This window comes from Centrocercus urophasianus, unplaced genomic scaffold (genome assembly GCF_019232065.1).
Source record: "Centrocercus urophasianus isolate 14NV4802_14NV808 unplaced genomic scaffold, USGS_Curo_1.0 seq_19, whole genome shotgun sequence".
Classification (NCBI taxonomy): domain Eukaryota; kingdom Metazoa; phylum Chordata; class Aves; order Galliformes; family Phasianidae; genus Centrocercus; species Centrocercus urophasianus.
This window is the reverse complement of record NW_024884744.1, coordinates 4,631,270-4,653,314: the sequence shown is the minus strand read 5'-3', so window position 1 is coordinate 4,653,314 and position 22,045 is coordinate 4,631,270. Positions and strand designations below refer to the sequence as shown.

The window sequence follows — 22,045 nt, the reverse complement described above, 5'->3', positions numbered from 1 at the left end:
CCCGTATCGCCAGGCGATGTCTCAGGGCGCCGCCCGGCCTCTCCCCAAAACACCTTTGGGCTCCGTGAATGAGATGACAAATAACGATGTTGTCCATCATGAAAAATAGGGAAAAGCGGATACGATGATAGCAGGTGTTGCTTATGCGACTGAAGGTTTGCTGGTGAAGTGTATGTAAGCGAGGATTATTTTCTCGAGGACGAGATTTCAGACATCAGGGCAGTCGTTTCAGTTTTGACATTTCAGTCAACCATTAGTCGTCCAGCGACCGTATTTCATACACAGCAATCACAGCAATGACTTACAGCCAAAGCTGAGGGCTTTCTGACACCTTGAAGGCACCAGAATGGAAGTGTAAACCTTCAGCAGATTAATAACATCTCCCAGTTCACGTGAAGAGCGGATGGACCTATTTTTTGAACATGTTTGAAAATCTAAAGTCACAATCTCATAAAGCAACAAGAGCATTCTAATTGAACCTCTTAAGCCATCCTTCCTGGGACCGAGAGCCAAATTTTTGGTGGCAATCGCTTAAGAAGAGTAGTCAAGAATTATTTTAATAAAACACTTTTATTCTCACCAAAGCTGAGATCAGACCTGATGACCAAATAATTACTATGCCTTCTACATCTGACGTTTAGAAATCTCAGTGCTTTTCTTTATAAAAGGCTCTAAAATACAAGCACCTTTTTTTTTGTTTTTTTGGTTGCGCAGAATGTAGTGAGCAGCTGAAACTTGCTGTTCCTTCCAGTTATCTAGACATCAATAACCCATGAATACAACATTTGTTCAATAGTTAAAGAGTCTCTCCTTGCAATAAAACTCACAGGAAGAAAATTCCAGGAGATTAAATCACTCACTGAGTCTGATCACATAATCTCCATGGGAGCAGTGATGTAACACCTTCTGGAAGAAGCCATGCAACCACAAGAGAAAAGCTGTTGTAATGCCAAGAGGCCTGAAGGGAACATCAGTGCCCTGTGTTGTTGTGAGCTGGGTGTGCTGCAATTGTTTGGGTTTCTTGGTGAGCTATTGCTGGTTCTTGGCTTCAGGGTGTGAGTTTATATAGACAGACTGCCCATCCACTAGAAAAATTGTAAGCAGTTGGATTTCGGTTGGAATTTATTTCATTTTTGCCATTGTTGTTAAAGAAAGGAATCTTTCTCAGACTAAAGCGTTCTATGTTTTCAACTAACTGCCATGAACATAAATTCCACTGGATATATTTGTTCTATCTAGCAAGAGCAATAGTTTCCAAAAAGTGAGAGAGGAGGGAGATGTGTGGGGGTCACATGTTTTCTAATAGGTAAGTAGACAAGAAAGGAGGGCAAGATATAGGTTTGACAAAGGCTGTTCAAGGGTCTTGGATGCGGAGCTGAGGGGACAGATGTCCTAGAAAGAAAGGGAATGGGAGTATGCCAAGCAGGGGAGAAAGACAAGAGATGTAAGTGTGAGCACTGCACAGTACTGAAATGAATGGCCTTGAGACCTCAGGAATCTCACACTGCTTTCTGGGCACAGTTGTTTTCCTAACAGCCCTCTCTTATCTGCAGTTTACTTAAAATGGTAGGTGGACCTTACAGAAATTCAATCCACTGTTGTTGAAGTTGAAGGATATTTGAGATTCTTCCTTACAAATTCCAAAAAGTTTCTTCTGCTGCATTTAGAATCGGTGACGCTCTACTTTAGTTTCAGTAAAGCTGGCCTACAGGCTGACCTTTTACTTTTTAGGAACATCTTTTTCCTTTATTGCTGCTTCTTGTCAGTTGTTCAAGGAAGCTCGTCCTTTCCTGAACCCTATTAAATTCCCAAGTGGCTTTTTAGTGTTATAAATTAGTTTTTAAAAGCAATGTTAACAGTTAAAACTGATGCTCCTTCTTTGGATTACAGTCATAACATGCATGACTTTGGTTATCTAAATAAATATTTACATTTGCTCTATGACTAAGCTTCAAGTAGGCATTTAATTTACGCCCAGACTGAATTCTGTAGAATTTGTTTCCTGCACGGTGCAACACGAGGATTCGTACCTGACATGAAAGCACTTATGGGGGTGAAAAAGACCCATTCAGAAGAATTTGTCTTCCCTACAAATGGCTCTGCGTTAAACCAGAATCTGTTACTGAACTCGGGAAGAAAAAAATCCCACTTCAAAATAAAATTACATAAATCATCATAATAAATCCGTCTCCGTTTAAAAACGCAGGCTCCGTTTCTCCTGCCTAAAATACAGGTGCTTCCCGACAAAGACGTCGTGCGCTGCCGGAGCCGCCGCGGTCCCGCGGAGCACGGCCGGAGCTCGGGGCGGGGATGCGGCGGGGCGGCCCCGGGCAGCGGAGCTCCGCGGCGCGGCCTCCCCAGAGGGCGGGCGGGTCTCGGGCGGGGCGGCGGCTGCGCGGGCGCGGAGAAAGGCCCCGCCGCCACTCCGCGCTCCCGCACACGCAGGCGGCGGCTCGGGGCGGCGGGCGCGGAAGCGCCGGGACTTCCTCCGGTGGAGGCCGCTCCCCGCGGGGCGATGCGGGCCGCCTGGGTGCTGCTGGCGGCGCTGGGCGCCCTGGCCGCCTATTACATCTACCTGCCGCTGCCCGGCACCGTGTCGGACTCGTGGAAGCTGATGCTGCTGGATGCCACTTTCCGGGCGGTGCAGCAGACGGTAAGGAAACGCCGTCAGAGCCCGTCGCCGGCATCGCGGGCCGTGCTGCGGTACCCGGCCTGCCCGGGAGGAGAGCTCGCTGCCGCGTCCGCCGGCCGCGCAGGGGGCGAGGCCGGCGATCGTTCACTGCTGGCATCCAGCCGCCCTGCTGGCTTTGTGATGGAGGGCTTCCTGTGTGCTGCAAGCTGTTTTCCGACCCGGGGGCTTTAGGTCAAAATAATTAATGGCTTCTACTTCCATGCGCTAACTGATGCTTTAAGGAAAGAAGACATTGGAAAACTATTTCAAATGTCGAAATCACGCGGCCTGTGTTTGAAACTGTATTAGTCAACAAAACCCTTTCAGAATAGCTGTTTTTTCTATACGACGTGATTGTTTTGTTGCTTTATGATCTCTCCCTCACTTTCTCTCACAATGTGTGTGCTGGCATGAAAGAAAGAGATCACGGGCTTCTGATGATGGCTTCAGCTATGAGCTTGGTTTTTTGCTAGGCTGGTCTGATCTTTGACAAGGACTGATCAGCTGTGGTCACTCCTGATTTAGGGTACTGTCTGCGTCAAAGTATTTCAGTCTTTTTTACTAGCAGCATTCCAGTTCGTTATGTTGTCCCTAAAACCTTCAACAGCTTGCATGTTGAGAGCATCAGCAGATTCAGAAAGAATGAATTCATGGGCAGAGGGCTCATAAACAGATACCAGGAGGACTTGGTGGGAAGGTATCTTCTATATACCTGACAGTAATTGCGGAAGCAGGATGACAGTGTCCAGGCTTGCATACTCTCCCTGAATAGCCTCTCTGGCTGCCACTTTTGCAGTCAGAGTTGGGACTAGATGTAGAATCGAACTTTAGATGTCCCTGTTCATCACAGGGTTGTTGGACTAGATGACCTTTAAAGGTCCTTTCCAACTCAGATGATTATTTGATTTTCAATAGGCCACTCAGCTGAGCCAGTGGGATGTGAAAGAATAAAGCTTTTTGCTTATATACTCTCCCTTAAAGAAATGATACTGCTATGACAGGTAAATCGTGTAGACATAGCCTACAAAAGCATGTTTTCCTTTAAAAAGCTGTGGCTTGACATGCACTTGCTTTGTGCTGGTAACTAAAATAACAACACATTCCTTTACAGTGGAGCTGGAAGTTTAATAAATGGAAGGGCTGCGATGGTCACAGCATCCTGCCTGCAGAATACGTGGTAACCTTTCTTCCAGGAACACCTGAATCAAGTCCATAACCTCTAGCTGAAGGAGACCTATCTTTAGAAAATCATATGACTAACTCTATATATGTATACTGCTGTTGGCATACGTACACATGCTGTTTGCTTGTGGTTTGCAAGGCATAGCTGAATGAGTCTCAATGTCTCTAGGTTGGAGGCCAAAGGCAATCCCATCCCTTCTGGGGTATCCCAGAGGTCTTCCTCCCAGGGGAGCTGGCAGAATACAACCTGCCCTGGTGGCAGCTGGAGCAAACTGGCAGCACTGAGGTGCCCACATCTGCCTCCATCTCTGTTAGGGGAAAGCGGTAACTTGTTAGACTGTTGTTCCCATCTGTGGCCTTAGAAATGATTACATATAGCAAGGAAAATTTATTAAATATCAGCCACAGGCAGCTTACAAAGCACAAGGACTGAGTGGCTTTCAGAGAGATCCGTAAAGCATCAGTGAGGCATTAGCGGTGCCCCGAACCACAGAACAGGTAAACTTTGGGGTTTTCTTTCCAGAGAGAGCAAAATGAGGTGCTATCTAAGTGTTCAGAAGTCTTTCCAACACTGAGAGGTTGCACAAAGTCAGCAGTAAGTGACTGCCATTAAGAATGATCTGTGTGAACTGAAGCTAAGATTGTAGAAGTTAAGCCTGAGTACTTACTGTGGTAGACAGCTTTAGTGTGTGTATATAAAATCAAGTATATGTCCTTCTGTAGAGCTGAGCTTCCATTTGTCTACCGGAGGTTGCGAGACCAAATGATTTAACGATGCTCTAAATGTGACCATTGAACTTTCACCTACTTCTGAATGTATTCTCAGCTTGCTATTTATGACTTTCCTTTGTAGGTTTGATAGCCAGACAGAAGTATGTTACTAAGTGATTTTTATTTTAAAACCTCCAAAGTACACTAAAATCCCTCATTCCAAAGCATGAAACAAACTTTATGTGCTCTAAATACAGTTGTTTCCCTATTCTGAAATAGATTTGTGCTGATTCTGACAATCGAGCATGACAAGTTCTTGTTTGGGATAATGTGCTTGGTTTCTCACTCCTTTTATAAGCACTACCAATAAAACATACTGAAGCTGGCACTGCTTTTCAGTGTACTGATTATAAGGTGCTGCATTTCTGTGTACAGTTTTGTCTCAGGCAGCTAATAAAATTCCTTTACAGGCTTGGGACTGACTCAGTGCTCTGAATCAGAGCAAAACCCAAGTGTTTATGTATTGTCACGTGGCTAAAAATGCACAATGCTTATAGGGCAGTGTTCATAAGTAGGTTTCACAACATATTACAAAAGGAAGCTGGTGCCATTGTCCTAATCTTACTTTGGGGAAATGCAGAGTGCCTTATTTGAGGTCTCTGCAAACACTAGAGCTGGATGTTCAGAGCCCTATTCCTGTGCTGAGCGTAGTATGCTGTGCTGCTTTCAGAATGAAATCAGAATCTTCAGCCTCGTGTTATTAACAAAGTGGTGCATTAGCTTAGAATGAGAATAATCATTCTCATCTATCTCAAAATGGGACTTGGCCACAGTTGTGTAGAAAACTGCACTGTTACACAGAAGTTTTTGGTCAGAAATGAAAGACAGTGAACACATGTATGTAAGACTGTCAGAACTCAGCTTCACTGAAATGTGGACAGCCACAGAAAGCTACTCAAAATTACAGGACTGAACAATAAATTAAACCATCAGAATTGTTTTACATGGTATCTGTCAAGAAGTGCCTAAAGCAACATTTCATGATTATGCTGTTAACAGCAGGATTGATAGAGACATCTCTCCTTTTCATTACCATTATCCCTTCTTGGAGTAGAGAGAGCAGCATATATTTATTTAATAAGCCCTAAGTTATTTCTGAACCACACTATCAAGGTACTTGCTATTCTGATGCATAGAAAGGAAGAAAGGATTTTTTTTATTATTTCTTTTTAATATATTTTTTAACTGGCACTGCTGCTAACAGGTTTGGAAGGACAAACATGTTGGCATCCAAGCTATCAGGCAGGCATCTGTGGAAGAATATAGGCAGCTGTAGAGGGGAGAAAAGTATCCTTGTACTTCTCATCAGCTAAGAAATGCTTTTATGCTGCTCTGCTACTTGCTTCCTTTTAGAATAAAATCTAGGGCATGGGGCATCAACATTCAGGAGTAGAGTAAACAGTAATTAGTTCCATCTAACATTTTAATATTTAATCTACCTACCCATATATGGAGAGATGTAAATCATAGCTGAGGCCATCCAAGTAAGCTGATATTTTTGCATGTAAGGACACAGTCTTGCAAATTGATTTACAGTAATCCACTGTGGTCTTAGATGTTGCATATGAGTAGGAACAGATACACTGCAAGTCCTGTTTGCAGTAGAGAAAACAGTTACTGGCAATTTGGTCTAAAAGCAGTTCATAGTGGATGAATAGGTGTAAGAATGAAACTTTACAATGAAAAAATAATAGAGCTTCTCCCAGTTGATAAACTGTAAAACACCCTTTTTGGTTTCCTTCCAGTTATAAAGGAAATTAGAGCACTTATCTTTGAGTCCTTGAGGACTCCCTGTATAACAGTTTTCAAAAGTACATGTTAGGTACTGTGCAGTAATGCCCCTGTTCTAAGAAATGGCTCTGTAAAATGAAAGAAAATAGAGGTTAACCTTTAGATGGGATAAACTTCCTGAAATGCAGTCAGACCAATATGTTCTGCACGCAGCAAGATGGGGAAATGAGCCTGTTTATTTTTTTTTGCTAGTCTCTCACTGTCTCCAGATACTGTAGTTGGCATTTTGGACTGTAATGTTACAGCAGTGTGTTTTGCAAAATGACGCCTGAACTGAGGATAATGTCATTCAGGAGCAGCAGCATCTTCTGAAGGTAGGAAATTAAGTCTTAAGAGGTTCAGCCGCCCAGTGTCAGCATCATTACTCGGTGAGTCACACATGAGACTTGGCTCAGTGCTGAACAGTGACTCGTGTGAAAAGACAAACAGCACAAGCTAACTCCCAGTTCCTGATCTCAGCTAAGGTCAGAGCAGAACCTGGCACCTCACTGCTGTGAGGGCAGTGAGGGAAGCAGCTGATGTATTCAGCTTGGCATGCTGCCTTTGTGTGCCATCTGAATGCAACCTGCTGCTGTAATTTCAAGGCTAAAGGTCAGAGATTTGTGAAGTTGGATAGCTCATGTTGCCCTTAGGACAGTGTCACCTCAATCCTGATGTGCTCAGTGTTGTTTGAGATTATTAAAAACTTAGAAATTAGCAACAGAAATGCACCTTTTCTGTTTCGTTTTTTTTTTTGTTGGTTTTTTTTGGGTTTTTTTTTTTTGGTAATAGAAAGTATATGACTGACATAGAGTACAAGTGTGAAAGAGGGGTAAAGCATAATCACAGTGATCTCTTGGGATTCCACGCGACCCTGACGAACCACCAGTTCTACCAATTTAGGGGCAGATACTGAGATTTTGGTGCCTTTCTTGAAAACTGTTCTTTGAGGTTTTTTTGTTTTGTTTTGTTTTTAATCACAACCCTAACTCCTCCTTCACTTCTTGACAGTTTTCTCCTGCATGAAGTTAAAACATCTCTCACTATTTGATATCTCTCATCAAAGAATTTGCTAGGAAGAAGACAGTTGCGATCTTAAACAGCTTAGTTTTTTGGGTTGTCATTTCTCATAATCCTGGCTAGGAAGATATCCTGGTAAAAAGAGAAGATGGTTGCTGTGGAAGTTACTTGGATTTGTTGGAGAGTTGGCATGTGCAACAGTGAGCATAAATCACACCACTACCAAAACAGCCATAGATTAGAGTGCCAACAATCCTAAAATGAAAAGCTGCAATCAGAACTGGGTGATAGATTGCAAGTAAGTAATGTGTGTACAGTGGCTATTTGCTGAACTGGCCCAAACACCAGTAAGGTACTCACATTTGCCCTGCTCTTCCTCCTGCCCATGCTGTCCTGCTCCACAGCAGCTAAGCTCACTGGGTGCATCAGCTCTGTTAGTCATCCTGATGAAGTTCAGCTCCATTAGTCATCCTCATGAAGTTTACCAGCCACATTTCTTCAGGTTACCTGTTTAGAAAATGAAAGTGTTTATGTGGTTAGAATTTGAGGTGATCCTGTCTGGAGCCAGGAGTTGGAGTCAGTGATCCTTATGGGTCTCTTCCAACTCAGGATATTCTGTGATTCTATGACTCTGTGGCTGCAACACAGTCCTAGATGAGATTCAGCCAACCATTAAATACAAACATATACACACAAGGTACTATGGATATGTCTTACATAAGAATTTTGTTTGTAGGAACTCTGGACAAGGCTAGCTCTTTGCCAGCAAAAAGCACAATCCTGACTGTTGTAAATAACAACCAAATTGACTGATGAGATACATTTCCAAAGAATGTGCTTATAAGTCCTGGGCAGAGAAACCTGACAAGGTAAACGTAAAAGAACTATTACTGTTCCTCTTGTGCCTTGGTGTACGAGGCATCTCTTCCATGTTATTCAATTTTATTTTTGGTTCGTGGAAAGAGTGGCCTATTGCAGGAAAAAGGCATGAAAGCAACTGATAAACCTGCAGAGGGCCATGATGTTCTGTGGTTTAATAAAACCAGGGCAAAACACTTCTCAGTAAACAGCTGCAACTAACCTTGAAAAGAAAACATCTCTGATTCCAGGGAACATGTGGTAATCCTGTCTACAAAGAATGTGGATAAATAGCCTTTAGCAGCACAGTTGGTCTGAAAAAAATCTACAAGAATTATTTTTTTTGCCTGGCAGTATTTCCCATTAGTTACCTCCCCTGGGAACCTCTATGGGGCACGCAGAAGATCATTTTGCTGGGTGAATCAGTGGCAGCCCAATAAATTGAATGGCAACTTATTAATAGGTGTATTGCTCTTCAAGTTTGAAGCTTGAATGGTGTTTTCCTATGGAAATTTTTAAGTAACAGTGTGGGAAAAGCATGATCTGACATTCAAAAATATAGTCTTGTGAATCCAACATTTCTGCCCACTGGGTGGATGCTTGTTTTTTTTTTTACTCCCAGAGGAAAGACCTTAAGTATGCAGAAATGATAATCCATCAACAAAGCAGCAAACATACCAAGATTTGGTTTCTCACCAAACTATTTCAGCAGGGTAACCAATCCAAGCAGGAAAAGAAAGTAACTTCTGTAAATTTTTGTTTTGGAAATGGGTTTCTCTCTCTCCACTTGCATTACACCACATTACTCACGTTACCACTCCATTGGACTTGGCAGTCAGAGACCCTTTTGGGAAAAATCTCAGTCTGTTGCTTTCCACAGGAATCTGCAGTAGAACCGGGGCTGCCTCAGGGTCTTTTTCACACAGCATCTACTGAAAGCTGAGTCATAGGCGTTTGTTTGTTTACATTTAAACTAACCATAGTGGATTTAAAAGCCGTGTGTAAGGACAGTGGCTGCAGAGCACTCCACGAAGGGAGCAGATCCTTTTTGGCATAAATATTGCTGAATGGATGAAGTCTCTCAGTTGATAGGAGGTGCTTCAAAATTTGCTTTTCCTCTGGAGGATGTGTTGACAGCAGTGGTGTTCCTCTGTTAGCTGTCTCTTCTCTTTGAGAAGAATTCCCTAACAGAGATACTGCACTGAAAGTAACTGGAAAATGGTAGTGCAGAAGGACAGTAAAGAAAGCCAAAGAAAGAAAATGAAATCTCTCTCCTTGTGAACGTGTAAGTCAGAAAGAGACTGTAAAACTCTCACTTGGAAAATCACATTTATCGCACAGAAACTCACTTGGCTTCCACGTAGTTTTTGTACAGGTTATGCTACAGCAACTGTGTGTTGTTTGCAGTATTAATGCTGTTAGACTGGTACCTGAATGACCATTCTCTCCCTCTCCTGGTACTGAACTCGTTTAATTCATACTAGCAGGCTTGCACTGTACTGGTGATAACAGCAGAATTGAAACAGTTGAAGTGGTTATGGGTTGACAAGCTGTACATGGGGAGCAGGTCATGAGCATTTAGGCTGAAGGAGTGCCTTAGATCCCAGGATTATCTGCTTAGAGAAACAGGTTTGTTTAGGGGAAAGTGGAAAAGAAAATCCTGGATTTTCAGAAGGGATAAAATCCATCCTTCTACCGGAATGGGACAGAAAGTTGAGATCTTTCTTTATTTTCTTAACGTTTTACACACCCACACAGAAGAAGTAACACGCTTGAGTCTCTGGGGAAGAAATCACAAATCTGCCACAAGTCTTCAATAGCATTTCACATCTTTTCCAATTCAGTGGGCAAATACAGGGTGAGCCAGTAAATAAGCACTGCATTCATTTGAGACTGTTCCTGTTTGCAGATGCCTTTGCAATCACTGAGAACTTAATTTGGAAATGGAAAGACTTACGCTTTGGGGTGGAATAAGAGAAATAGTTTGCATATTTCCTACCTCACCACCACAAAAAATGTTGACTGTGTGGTATTGCCCTCTACTGGCACCGGTCTGAGAAGCTTTGCAAGTAGAAAAGTGGAATCTGCTGGTCAGTCAGGTTTGTCCCTTTCGGAGGTGTCATTCAGCAGCAGGAACGTCTTTTGTTGCCAGGGTTTTGTTCTAATACAGCTTTAAAAACATTACAAGTTTTGATAATCGTTCATTTTCTGATGAATATGCTAAGAATTTAGATATGTTTTCATACAGAAGCTGCCTTTTGAAGATGGTTGCATCAGTGCAGCATCATTTTATATATATATATATGTATGAAGTAACTAACCTTTTTCTTTTTCCCCCCCCAAAGTGTCACTTGATTCACTATCTGAGACTCAGCCATCACTTGATAGTTCTGAATTATTTGATTTGTACATTTGACAAGCTGAAGTCTGTCTCTTCTGAGCCCATTAACATAACGGATGTTGTTTTTGATGGTGTGGAAGTCAGAGTGTTTGAACCTCCTGCAAAGCAAGATGAACCGCTGAAGCGCAGTGTTGTTTACATCCACGGAGGCGGCTGGGCCTTGGCAAGTGCAAGTACGTGTCTGCTGGTAACTAAATGGGATTCTGGGGTGGTTTCCTCCCAGCAGCAGAAACCAAAGGCTGTTTTTCTGCCAGGAGATGATGATTTTGCAGAGACATACCTGAATTCAGTAGTCACCATCTGCATTCTGGCACAGCAGATGTAAGGAATCATGATAAAAATATACAATGGGTGCACTGGAAAAATATATATCTTATCAGGATGTGAACTGGAAAAGAACCAATAGATTAATTTTGTAACATCACGACAGGACAAATTACACAATAAACAAAACAAACAATTACTCAAAAGAGTGGACTGAACAAAATTACATGCAAGGGCATTACTAATGTTTGGCTTCCAATAGTGTGTATTTGGGAATACATACTGCTGATCCCAGAAAACAGCATGACCAAGGATATGGGTAGAGATGGGTTCCCTACTCCCTCTCTTATGGAATCTACTGTGATCATGAGCAGAAACTACCTTGAAAATTTACAGCACCGACTTTCTCTGATGTTTGTGACTTCCAAGTTAATTGTAGTAAGGTATAGCTGTAGGCAACAATAAGCTAAGCACAGATCCTTCCACATCTCGAAGCAGGAGAAAAGCCTTGGAAAAAATAGGGGCCTGCAGTTCTCACAGCTGCTCCGAGGCAAAGATCAAGAACAGGTAGGAGTCTTTGTCCTTCCCCATTGCTTCTGGGACAACATGAAGGCCTCACAACCCTGATGCATTGTGAAGCATACATAGATTCATCTGTAAAGAGGAAAAAATTCAGTGAGCTTTTCTGAAGTGTTCTAAAATATGCAAGAGATTGTACTGATTGCATTAAGACTGTATGTATAAGCCACCTATACCACAACTTAAGTGAAATTTAGTGTTCTAAGTAAGTTCAAAATCTGTTCACTCCTCACAGAGAAATTGAGCTTTGAAATGATTTTTTCTTAGGCCTACATAAGGGATATTTGTTAGAGTCCTGTCCATATCATTTGTTCTGTAACAGTTGGCATAAGACTTGCTGTACAAATAGTTTATATTAAATTACAATGCTTTGTTTGGATGCTGTAACTCAGCTATCCTCAAGTCCAAGATTCAGAAATTAATGGCATAAATTTTACAACTAAATACTAAATTCTAAGGCTAAATACTTTATAAAACACTTAGTGTCCTAGTATATTTTATAGTACCAGGAATCCATGATTAAGAAATTGGAAAGAAATAAAATTAAGGAAAATCAGTCCACTGACAGACAGGATTAATTCTCTGATAAATAAGTAGTTCACGTAGTTCACTTGACATTAATAGGGCAGCTCATTTGAATCAAAGCAATACACACTGCAATAAAATGAACAAAAATCAGTGACTCATATGGTAACAACTGTTTCCGGATGCAGTGGCCCCAGGCCACCAGGTACCTTGAATTTTGTCCTGTTGTGAGAACTGATGGGTGAAATGACAAGCCCCAAGTCACCAACAAACAGATGAGGGGAAAAAAACATCAGACTGCAGGACTTCTCATGGAGTGAATTGTGTGCCTTCTGCTAAAACGTACATTTGGAACATCATCTGGTTTAAGCTGATGTAATTTACTTCTGTTTGTTAGAAGTCTTTATGTTTTCTGAGAAGGCTTTCTGTTGTGGTTTAAGCTGGCGGCTGCCTGAGCACCACACCACCACACAGTCCTTCACTCACTCTCCTTTCCCAGTGGGATGGGGGAGAGAATTAAAAAAAAAAAAAAAAAGTAGAACTTAGGGGTTAAGATAAAATTATTTACTAAGATAGAGGAAAGGATAATAATTTTTATATGTATATAAACACAGATTTATAAATGCATGTAACAAAGGAAGCACAAGCAATTGCCTACCAGCCACCAACCAGTGCCCCCGGCTAGCCCGTGAGCAGTGGAAGAGAGATGACCTCCCAGCCATTCAAAACTCCTTCCTCACAGTGCTGTGAGGGGTGGGATGGCCCTTTGGCCACTTTAAGTCAGCTGTCCTAATTCAGTTCCCTCCCAGCTCCTTGGGCCCTTCACTGAAAATGTCCTTGGCTCTGTAGAGCACTGCTTAGCAGCAACTATAAGCATTGCTGTGTTGTCAACATTTGGTTTTTTTCCTAGAACCAAAAACCATAGCACCATACCAGACACCCTGAAGGAAACAACTCCATCCCTGCTGAAACTAAGACAGTTAGGTGCAGCTTTGTGAAATACTGCCATAAATGGACTTGCATGTACCTAATGCTATGTCCTTTTGTTTCAGGAACGAGCCTTTATAACAACCTCTGCAGAATCATGGCTGAATCTCTCAATGCTGTAGTTGTCTCAATTGAGTGAGTAATCTAAAATTAATTACGTAATTTTAATGTATTGGAAATACGTAACGTAGTTCTTCTAGCTTTGCCCTTTTCGCTTGTTACTGACTTGTATATAAGGCTTTAAACTTGGACAGTAATTCTCTACCAGTCTGATATTATTATCCTTTTAGAATATCAAATTAGAATGGAATCAAAAGTTCAGTTGGATTTCTGTTTCTCTTGACAGTCATTTCAGAGGGCAGAAATGTGGGAGAAGAGTAGAATTTTTAATCGCTTGGACAAAACACTGAAATGCAAATTTTACACGTTCAAGTGCATCTCACAAATGTTTCTGCAAGTAAGGAGTGCACCTAAAACCTGAGATCACTCAATTGACTTAAGTTTTAATTCTGTTGATGCTTGTCAAAAACAATTTTGTTATATACCTGAAAGAAGGCCAAACCACATCCCTCTGACTCCCTATGGAGCAAAAGAGATAAAGGTATATTATAAATAAAAAACCAAACACCTAAAGTCTGTCTAAAAAACACCACTTCTAAGGTGCACTGAGCAAGTGTCTGCAACTTAAGAATTAGCAAATCACTTTTTACTGCTCATTAACCAAAATACACAGTGAAGCATGGCAGTTCCTGCTGTTCTCTCAAGCACCCGCTGTTGAAGTCAACTCATTTCAGCCCTGCACTCCTCTCAAGAGCAGGAGAATGCCAGCGTGCTAGACAACAGAGAAGCAGCACTGTTTTTTTCACTAGCTGAACAATTCCAAAGTAAACAAGCCTCTCAGCTCGCTAACTAAATTACCAAGATGACTCCAACTTGAGTGGTACTCTTCCCACCCTTATTGTCAACTTCAATATTTTCTTTTGCAAAACCAATTGCTTGATAGAACTACTCACGGCTCCGACTTGCAGTTGATTACATATCAAGCTCTGTGATCTAATTACAATTTAATTATATGGAGTTGGTGTTACTGATTCTCAGTAGGCATTGTAGTGTACTTTAAGGGTTCGCTTTTTTACTTCTTTGTTGTTTATTAGTAGAAAAAAAATAAAAAGGAAAAAAGCAGGCAAGTACCAATCACAGTATTGGAAAGTCCCTAGTTACTCATTTTCTCACTTAGGGTGATATAGTACTGGCTGTTCCTCAGTTGTTTGTCATCTCTCCTTAGCCATTATATCTTTCAATCAAGGCATTTATTTTCAGTTAGTGAAGTCTAATTAGATTTTCTTCATTGGTTGAGCTGCACATCTCACTTTTGTTATCTATACAAAACATCACCTAGTTCTGCAAGGCCTAGTTCACTCAGGCTGCTCTCGTATGACTTTGTAGCAGATGTAATATATATTGTTCACTGAAAGCAGAACAGATTTGATGTTTGAAACACTTGATGTAAATTAAGCTTAAAATTCATTTTGCATATACTATATTTTTTAGCTTAGATTCCCAAGAAAATACTTTGAACCAAGAAACAGTATTTTGTTTTGCTTCAGAAGTAACGGCAAGATTATTTCTTCACTTTGAACTAAAAGACATCACTGTAATGACATTAACTTCTGTCAAACTGACAACAGAAATATTTTCTCAAAACATTATAAATTAGCTCTGCTGAGAATACGTAAAATTCATTAAAGATACAAAAACTGCAACCAGAAAGATGTGCTTTGCACCATAAGGCCCAGTAACAACTCTCAGACTACAAATGATTCACTAAATACAAACTGACTTCCCCTACACTGTGACTAAGGAATTCAGAAAATGCAGTAAACAGGTTTCAGCTGCTGCTGCTCCACTTGGATACTGCATATATCCCTGCCTCTGTCCTTGATAAGGGAGAATAATTATTGAGTCTGTTGGATTAGTGCAAATCATTATTACTTCACTTCCTGGCTACTGTTAATTTCCTGGTACAGAGGTACAGCTCTCCTGAGCTTAAATAAACATTTGGGAAACAGAACTACTGAGGTGTTTGTCTCAGCTGAGTCTGCTGGGTGTCACTCTCATTCACAGCAGTTAAGGTGGGGAGCTGAGATCAAAAACAGGCCAACAGGAATAACTCCCTTACCAAGGATGTTTTTAATAGTAATTCACTTTTATAATGAATGATGAAATCCTTTGTTGGGAAAGCACTGCATAGTATTGTACCACTGTGGTGTTTTTCATATCTAATAGGTCCTTACAAACCTTTTCGAGTAAGAATGTTCATTATAAGCTTAAGTATTACACACTTCATTTTTTTTCTCTAGTATTTATCCTAATAAAACAGCCATTTGCCACTAAGATGTATCTGCTAGTATTTATTGATCAGAAGAGAGAAGTATAGTAACTAATAATTGTCTCTTACCTCCCTTCTTCTTTTGTAGATACAGGCTGGTACCAGAGGTGTGCTTTCCTGAGCAATTCCACGATGCTCTTCGTGCTACAAAGCATTTTTTGCAGCCTGGTGTCTTAGCTGACTATTCAGTTGACCCAAATCGAATTGCAATTTCTGGCGACAGCGCAGGAGGAAATTTGGCTGCTGCTGTGTGTCAGCAGGTAACATCCAGTGTCTGTGATGAATTACACTATAACAGCCCCTAATTCAGTGATGCATATAGGTTGACAGGTTCTTTGTGCTGCATCATCACAAGGTGATGTGCCAGTGTCAGAGACAGAGTAGCACTGCTATGCATTGAAAACCAGATCTTGTCATTTTACAGAAGAAAAATGAGTCAATTGCACGAGTCAAGTAGCTTGCCATATCTTAGTGCAGTTATGAGTTCTTATGGGCCAAATTTTAAGCACAAGCAGCTAAACGATTTCTTGTAACACGTTTTGCTGAGAAACTTTGCCTAAGTAGGTAACTAGCTACATTCATAACTTATTAATTTATCTTCCTATTTTCAAGTGCTTATCACAGAAAAATATGTTCTTACTTCCTCCAAATACAAATGAAGGACAATAAATATATAATACATGAAGCCTTAAATTGTCTTCCTGCAGCATTTCATAATTAAGAAATTTTCTTTTGTGCATCTCTGGTTAAGCATAATCTGAATTTAATCTATTAAAGACTTTAAAGACTTGCCTGGGGCAAGTAATAGTATCAGTCATGGTTGAGTGAAATATTATTAGTTTTTCTGTATTGCCATAAACCATTGGTGATAAGAAGGTACATAGCCTGCTCAGGCAACTAATTATCATGACAACCTTGCTCAGACAACTAATTATCATGACAATCTTGCAGTATTGAATTAGCGAGGAAAAATTAATAAGGCATTGAAAGTCTTTGTCTTGGGGATTGATCAGCAGGATGGAGCTGTGTTTTGGAAACAGCATTCATAATTCATTTCCATGATGCTGAATTCTTTTTAAATCAGTGATGTAAGATTGTGTCAGTAGAGGTTAAATACACTAAGGTTCTTGAGCCTGAAAGAGACAAGATGAGATACAATATAGATTTATGTATCTTGAGTAGAAGGTGAAGGAAAAAAAGCGTCTGCTGATACTTCCACTAAAAGGAATGAGGGTGTACCAAAAATTTACTTTGTAGGCTCAAATCAAATGCAGATGGTAGGTTCTAGTCCAACACAGAGGCTCTACTGCACACAGTAAGCCTTTGCTAGAGAAAACCAGATGCCAGCAGTTTGCAAGAGCTAAAAAAGATAATTTAGATAAATTGATGGAAGAAAAATTCTTGAAAAGCTATTAGAAGTTTAGATAGCTCCATTGACTCAGTAAGTCCTTCAGCTGTAAATAGTTTAACTGGGAAAGTGTATGAGAAGAATAATTTAACGTTATTGTTTTTTATATCTACTACTGATTTCTGTTGGAAACAGGATACTGGAACTGTCCTGAGTGATCATTATTATAAGAAAAGAAAAAGATCAGGCTGCTAGCATTTCAGACAAAACAAGTGCTTTATCTGCCAGTGGAATTGCATAAGAGCAGAATCTTGTCTAAAAATTATCAAGTGGTTGTTCGTGTGAAGTTCAAGGTTGATACTGTAATGTTTATTTTCTTTATAATCACAATTCTTTCCCGTTCTTCCCACAGCTTAGCAAAGATGAGCATTTGATCATCAGACCAAAACTGCAGGCATTAATTTACCCAGTCCTTCAGGCATTTGACTTCAATACACCTTCATATCAGCAGAACATGAATATGCCCGTTCTTCCTCGTTATGTCATGATTAACTACTGGATAGACTATTTCAATGGTAATTATGACTTGGCTCACTCACTGCTGATTAACAACCACACTGCTCTTGATGTGCATCAAGCTCTGACTTTCAGAGGACGTCTGAATTGGACATCCCTACTGCCCTCATCATTCAAAAAGAACTACAAGCCTGTAGTACAAACCACAGGCAATGCAGAAATAATCCAGGAGATACCAGCGCTGCTTGACGTGCGAGCAGTCCCACTGCTTGCAGAAAATGAGACTTTGCAGCTGCAGCCTAAGACTTATATTCTGACTTGTGAGAACGATGTCCTGAGAGATGACGGGGTGATGTATGCCAAGCGGCTGGAGAACGCTGGTGTGGAAGTCACACTCGATCACTTTGATGACTGCTTTCATGGCTGTATGATATTCACGATTTGGCCTACTGATTTCTCTGCAGGAATTCAGACCAGAAACAGCTATATAAAGTGGTTGGATGAAAACCTCTGAGGAGAGAGCTTCTCTAGAAGACACTGTGCTCAGCTCTGGTGTCTGTTCTTGTAAAAGAACAATCAGTGAAAAAGTGCACTTTTCCAAATTATGATTTCATCCATTCAGCTGCAGCAGGGGGGTGGCTGCAGAGCACAGACCACTAACTGTAGCGTTCACCTGCTCAATTGGCCTTGCCCAGCAAAATACTTTGTGACGTGTTTTTCAGACTTCAGGATCTTTTTTTCCTTTCAGATGACTTGCCAGCCATAAATGTTGAGCAAGAAGATCAGCATTCCTGTCACATTCTTAACTAGCTAAAACTTTTGAGCTTTCTCTCTTCATTAGGCATAAAGGCCACAACTCTAGAAAGGAGCCAGGTAAAGCCAAGCACCTACATCTACATCTGAATATGTATAAAAAGGGAGAACTAATTTTCAGCAGTGTTGAGCACTTGCTGATAGAGAAGAAAAGCTGAGCCCTCTCACTTTTGTCAGCAGAGAAGCACATTTGAATATCAGGAATGGATTTAGGTGTTGGCTTTTAGGCGCACAGAGAAATGGTTCTTAAATTAAAAATAATAAAAATCGCTTTTCTGGGCAGTAAAGATTATGTTAAGCAAGTCTCGTAGCTGAACACATAATTCAGCTTTGGAATTCGATCTTTATGGACTTTCAGTGGCTTATATTTTGTAAAAGCACAGAACAGAATATATTTTCAGTATTTTAAATTAAAAAACGTTATATCATATATGGAAATATGAAGAACAATGTGTGTAGCTGCAGAATCTAGGTTGATTATGTGAGCCTCAAAGCTTACTACTTGGCTAAGAATATGACACTGACAGTCTTGAAAGCCTCAGTTTTGTGACCTCCTTACAGAAAATACTGAGTGTGCTAAAAATAATCTGCTGTGTGGTTTGCACTAATGTTTGTAATTAATAGTGGAAGTCTGTGTTCATTGACTTTCTTTTGTGCTAGTAGCATTTATTGTATTTCATGCTTCCTGTAAGGAAAGAAACAGCAAACAGAAGTGGGCTCTAATCTGTACTAGAGACTTAGATTGGAACTTCGCTGCTATACCTCTTCTGTCTAGTAGACTGAACCTGAAGTGCTAGCTAAGATGATCTAGCCATTGTGTAGCACATCTCTGCAGTTTGAACCATTCTTTAATATTCAGAGATGCAGAACAGCAAAGTGAAACCACTTATAACTGTGTCTATCTTCCAGGATGTTTACTGCTTGCAGAAATGAAGGCTGTATCAAAATGTTGTGCCCGCTGTATCTAGGCAGAGAGAATGGCTGTCCCGTGACTAAACTAGGGGATTAAATTCATTGTCGGCTTTACTGCTGACTTCCTGTAGGAACCCAAGAGAACAACTTAATCTCCTTGTGCCTCACTTTCTTCCCCTGCGAAACAGGGAGTAGTCATTGCCTACCTCACAAAGGAGTTGTGAAGCCGAATTCATAGACATTAGTGAAGCACAGGGATACATCACCGAATCGCAGGCACTGAACAAACCCCTCAGCTTTTAACTGTCTGTCATTCTTCAGCAGCTGCCTCAGAGCACTCTGCCCCACTGCAGGCAGCGCTGTTGGACTGCCTGTCCTCCTAGGAGGGGAACCAATTTCTGTCCTGCCTTGTGTGAAAGACCAGGAAGCTGAGGGCTCTTGCCTGTTGGGGAATCAGAACAAAAACAACGTCCTGAGATTATTTCTGAAAAGTTCTTCTAAGAAAAAAAGAAAAAAGAAAAATGAAAAGCCTGGTAAATCAAGCCGCCTCCTGTGATTTAAGATACATACAGAACAGTCTGCTTTCACTGATGTATGACTTAAATAGGAGGATGACTTTACTCAATCAGTGCATCCTAAAAACACCACGTTGTTAAGTTGCTGTATGTATTAAGCTGCTAATGAGACAAGGCCTCAATGTAGACTCAGTCATGCAGGCTGAACTAATTTCTGAGCATAGGTTCATGTGGAGGTCACAAGCCAAAGCTGTTTCAACAGTGGCCCGGATTCTTTGTCAAGCTAGATTGTTACAAGGCTTGGTGGAATTAGAGCAGCCAAGTGACATTTCAAATCAGAATAAACTTTGGCCTGCATATCCCCTTAACACTGCAGAAGTATTGAGGTTTTTTTTATAGATTTAAGTCATCTGTCTTCTGTTCCTCCCCCATAGACACAACTTCGGTAGGTACAACTTACACTTAAAAGAGATACCAAAGTTCTGTCCATTCATAAATTACTAATCTTGAAAAGGAGACTGCACCAGTGTCCATCTCACTGTATGCAAACAGCTACACTTGCTTGATCATGACTAAGAATCAAAATATGTTTTTCATTGAGTTGTAACAGTAAGGTTCTCCTGGCTTTCCCACTTGGAGGAAACCATGTCAGAAGAGGTGTAATTTATATTAACTTGCAGTCTTTAAAAGATAGTAGTTGTAATACTGGAAAAAAAATGGTTAACACTCTTACCAATTCTGTGGCAACTACATTACCTGAGAGCAGGCTGCAGAGCTTTAGATCAGCCTTTGTTTATAGCTAAGTTATAAATACCTGCTATGAAGTTATAATGTAATCACTGCTGTATTTTTTTTTTTTTAACTGAAATGGAGAGCTGGAATATATATTCCTGGAGTTGGTTGTATATTTCCTTCATGCACTGAAGCACATTAAGTCTTGGCACAAGAAGTGGTAGTAAGTGTATAACTGGATTGAATGTATTTACTAAGTCATCACCAGCTTGACATGGCATCCAAGATGGCAGCACAGCTTGGATGAGCTGTTTCAGTATTAACTAGCTCTGTCAAAGTACCCTGACTTCTTTTACCATGTATGGTTTAGTACATAACGGCTGCAAAGATGCATTGCGTTTTCTGTTGCATACAAAAAGAGGTAAAGTTAAAGCAGTAAAAAGACCTTTTGGTATGTAGCTGCACAGGACACTTGATTAAAATTCAGCGTAAACCTCGAAGTAAGTGTTAGTTGCATTCTCACCTTTCCTCCTGCTTGGTTCTCCCATGCGGGCATTCAATGCTTTACTTTTTACATTGCTTCCAGCTGAACTGCTGCAGGCACCCAAGCAGAGCACTAACAGCATTTTTACAGAGGTCTGGTGCCTGCAGGAAGAGATTAAGGTTAATGCATGTTAAAAAAAAGCTTTACTTGTTCATGTGGTGCTTTATTTCTTTAATAACCCTCATTCAGAAAAATCCTACAGTCTTCTGAAGAGTCTTAGTGAAGTAAGTAGCACCTTCATTCCTTTAATTTCACAAAGCAGTTTAGGGCACCTTGCACGATTTAGGATCAGATGCAGAAATGCTTCTAGCACTATTTCACAAATGTAGTGAAAAGTCTGCTTTCTAAAAGTTACTCATCAAATTTGTCTCATTGCCTTTCCATTAAACAACTATCTACTTTCTAAAGATGACTTTTTCTCCCCCCTCCTACAGTTATCGTCATAAGATTTAAAGACAAAGCCTGCATAACATGAACCTACGGTCACTTCCATCCTATTTCACGGATGTGGGAACTGTATTAGCAGTTCCACAGCGGTTTCGGCCAATATTCACAGAACTAAATGAAGTTTTTGTTTGTGCAGCCTGGAGCCTCTTAAAGAATGGGAGTTGAGCATTTCTCAAAACCAGAAGCAAAATGAAAATGTGTAACGGTGCATAAAAATCACTAATAATATCAATTTGTATATATGGATTTGTATCATGGGTATATTTCTAATCTCTGATTAAACTTGATGAGAAACTTTCTCAAATAAGGATGTTAGATTAACCTGACAAGCCTCTTAAGCTGCTCTGATCTCTAAGCTGGTGTAATTAGTTCTCTTATTTATGATGTTCAAAAACCCAAAGTGCAACATACTTGATGTAAATGCATTCAGTAATGTACATGTGACTGTTTGTTTGCTTCTTTCCCTGTGCAGGGCAAAGATCTTGTAAGATCTAATTAGCAAGTGCGATTCAAACGTGCTACTGAAGAACAAATAAAGTGAAATGTATCTGCTGGTTTCCCCAAGATCACTGCTTTTTGCTTTTTTCTTTTTTTCTAGATGTGCAACACTTCCAATTGGAGTTTTCACTTAGAAGAGGTCAGTGACAGTTACTGCCCAAAATGCTGAATTCAAACCAGGGTGGATGTTTGCAGAGCAGGAAGCCTTGTTTGTGTGTCCATGCTCTGTGTGCATGACCTTCTCTTCCTTGATATCTGATAAATGCTGACTACATTTGCTTGCACTGGATAATGCACGATGCC

At 40.6% G+C, this 22,045-nt stretch overlaps 1 protein-coding gene and 1 long non-coding RNA gene across 2 annotated transcripts; one reads left to right on the top strand and one right to left on the bottom strand.

Annotated features, from left to right (window-relative positions):
- The first annotated feature begins 2,512 nt into the window (after nt 1-2,512).
- On the top strand, nt 2,513-21,808 carry NCEH1 (neutral cholesterol ester hydrolase 1). Its single transcript, XM_042820697.1, has 5 exons — nt 2,513-2,653; nt 10,618-10,846; nt 13,094-13,163; nt 15,506-15,677; nt 17,178-21,808. The coding sequence occupies exons 1-5, from the start codon at nt 2,516-2,518 to the stop codon at nt 17,793-17,795; spliced, it is 1,227 nt and encodes a 408-aa protein (XP_042676631.1). The 5' UTR covers nt 2,513-2,515; the 3' UTR covers nt 17,796-21,808.
- Nucleotides 3,405-16,544, bottom strand: LOC122161330. Its single transcript, XR_006169159.1, has 6 exons — nt 15,487-16,544; nt 11,319-11,591; nt 10,954-11,061; nt 7,775-10,442; nt 6,068-6,216; nt 3,405-4,161 (listed from the first exon to the last, which is right to left on the bottom strand). It is a non-coding gene; the product is annotated as an uncharacterized LOC122161330 (long non-coding RNA).
- Nucleotides 21,809-22,045: the final 237 nt, after the last annotated feature.

Coding starts and splice junctions, on each gene's coding strand:
- NCEH1 (XM_042820697.1), top strand. CDS start 2,516: ATGCGGGCCGCCTGGGTGCTGCTGGCGGCGCTGGGCGCCCTGGCCGCC. Junction 2,654..10,617: donor TCCGGGCGGTGCAGCAGACG/GTAAGGAAACGC, acceptor CCCCCCCCAAAG/TGTCACTTGATTCACTATCT. Junction 13,164..15,505: donor GCTGTAGTTGTCTCAATTGA/GTGAGTAATCTA, acceptor CTTCTTTTGTAG/ATACAGGCTGGTACCAGAGG.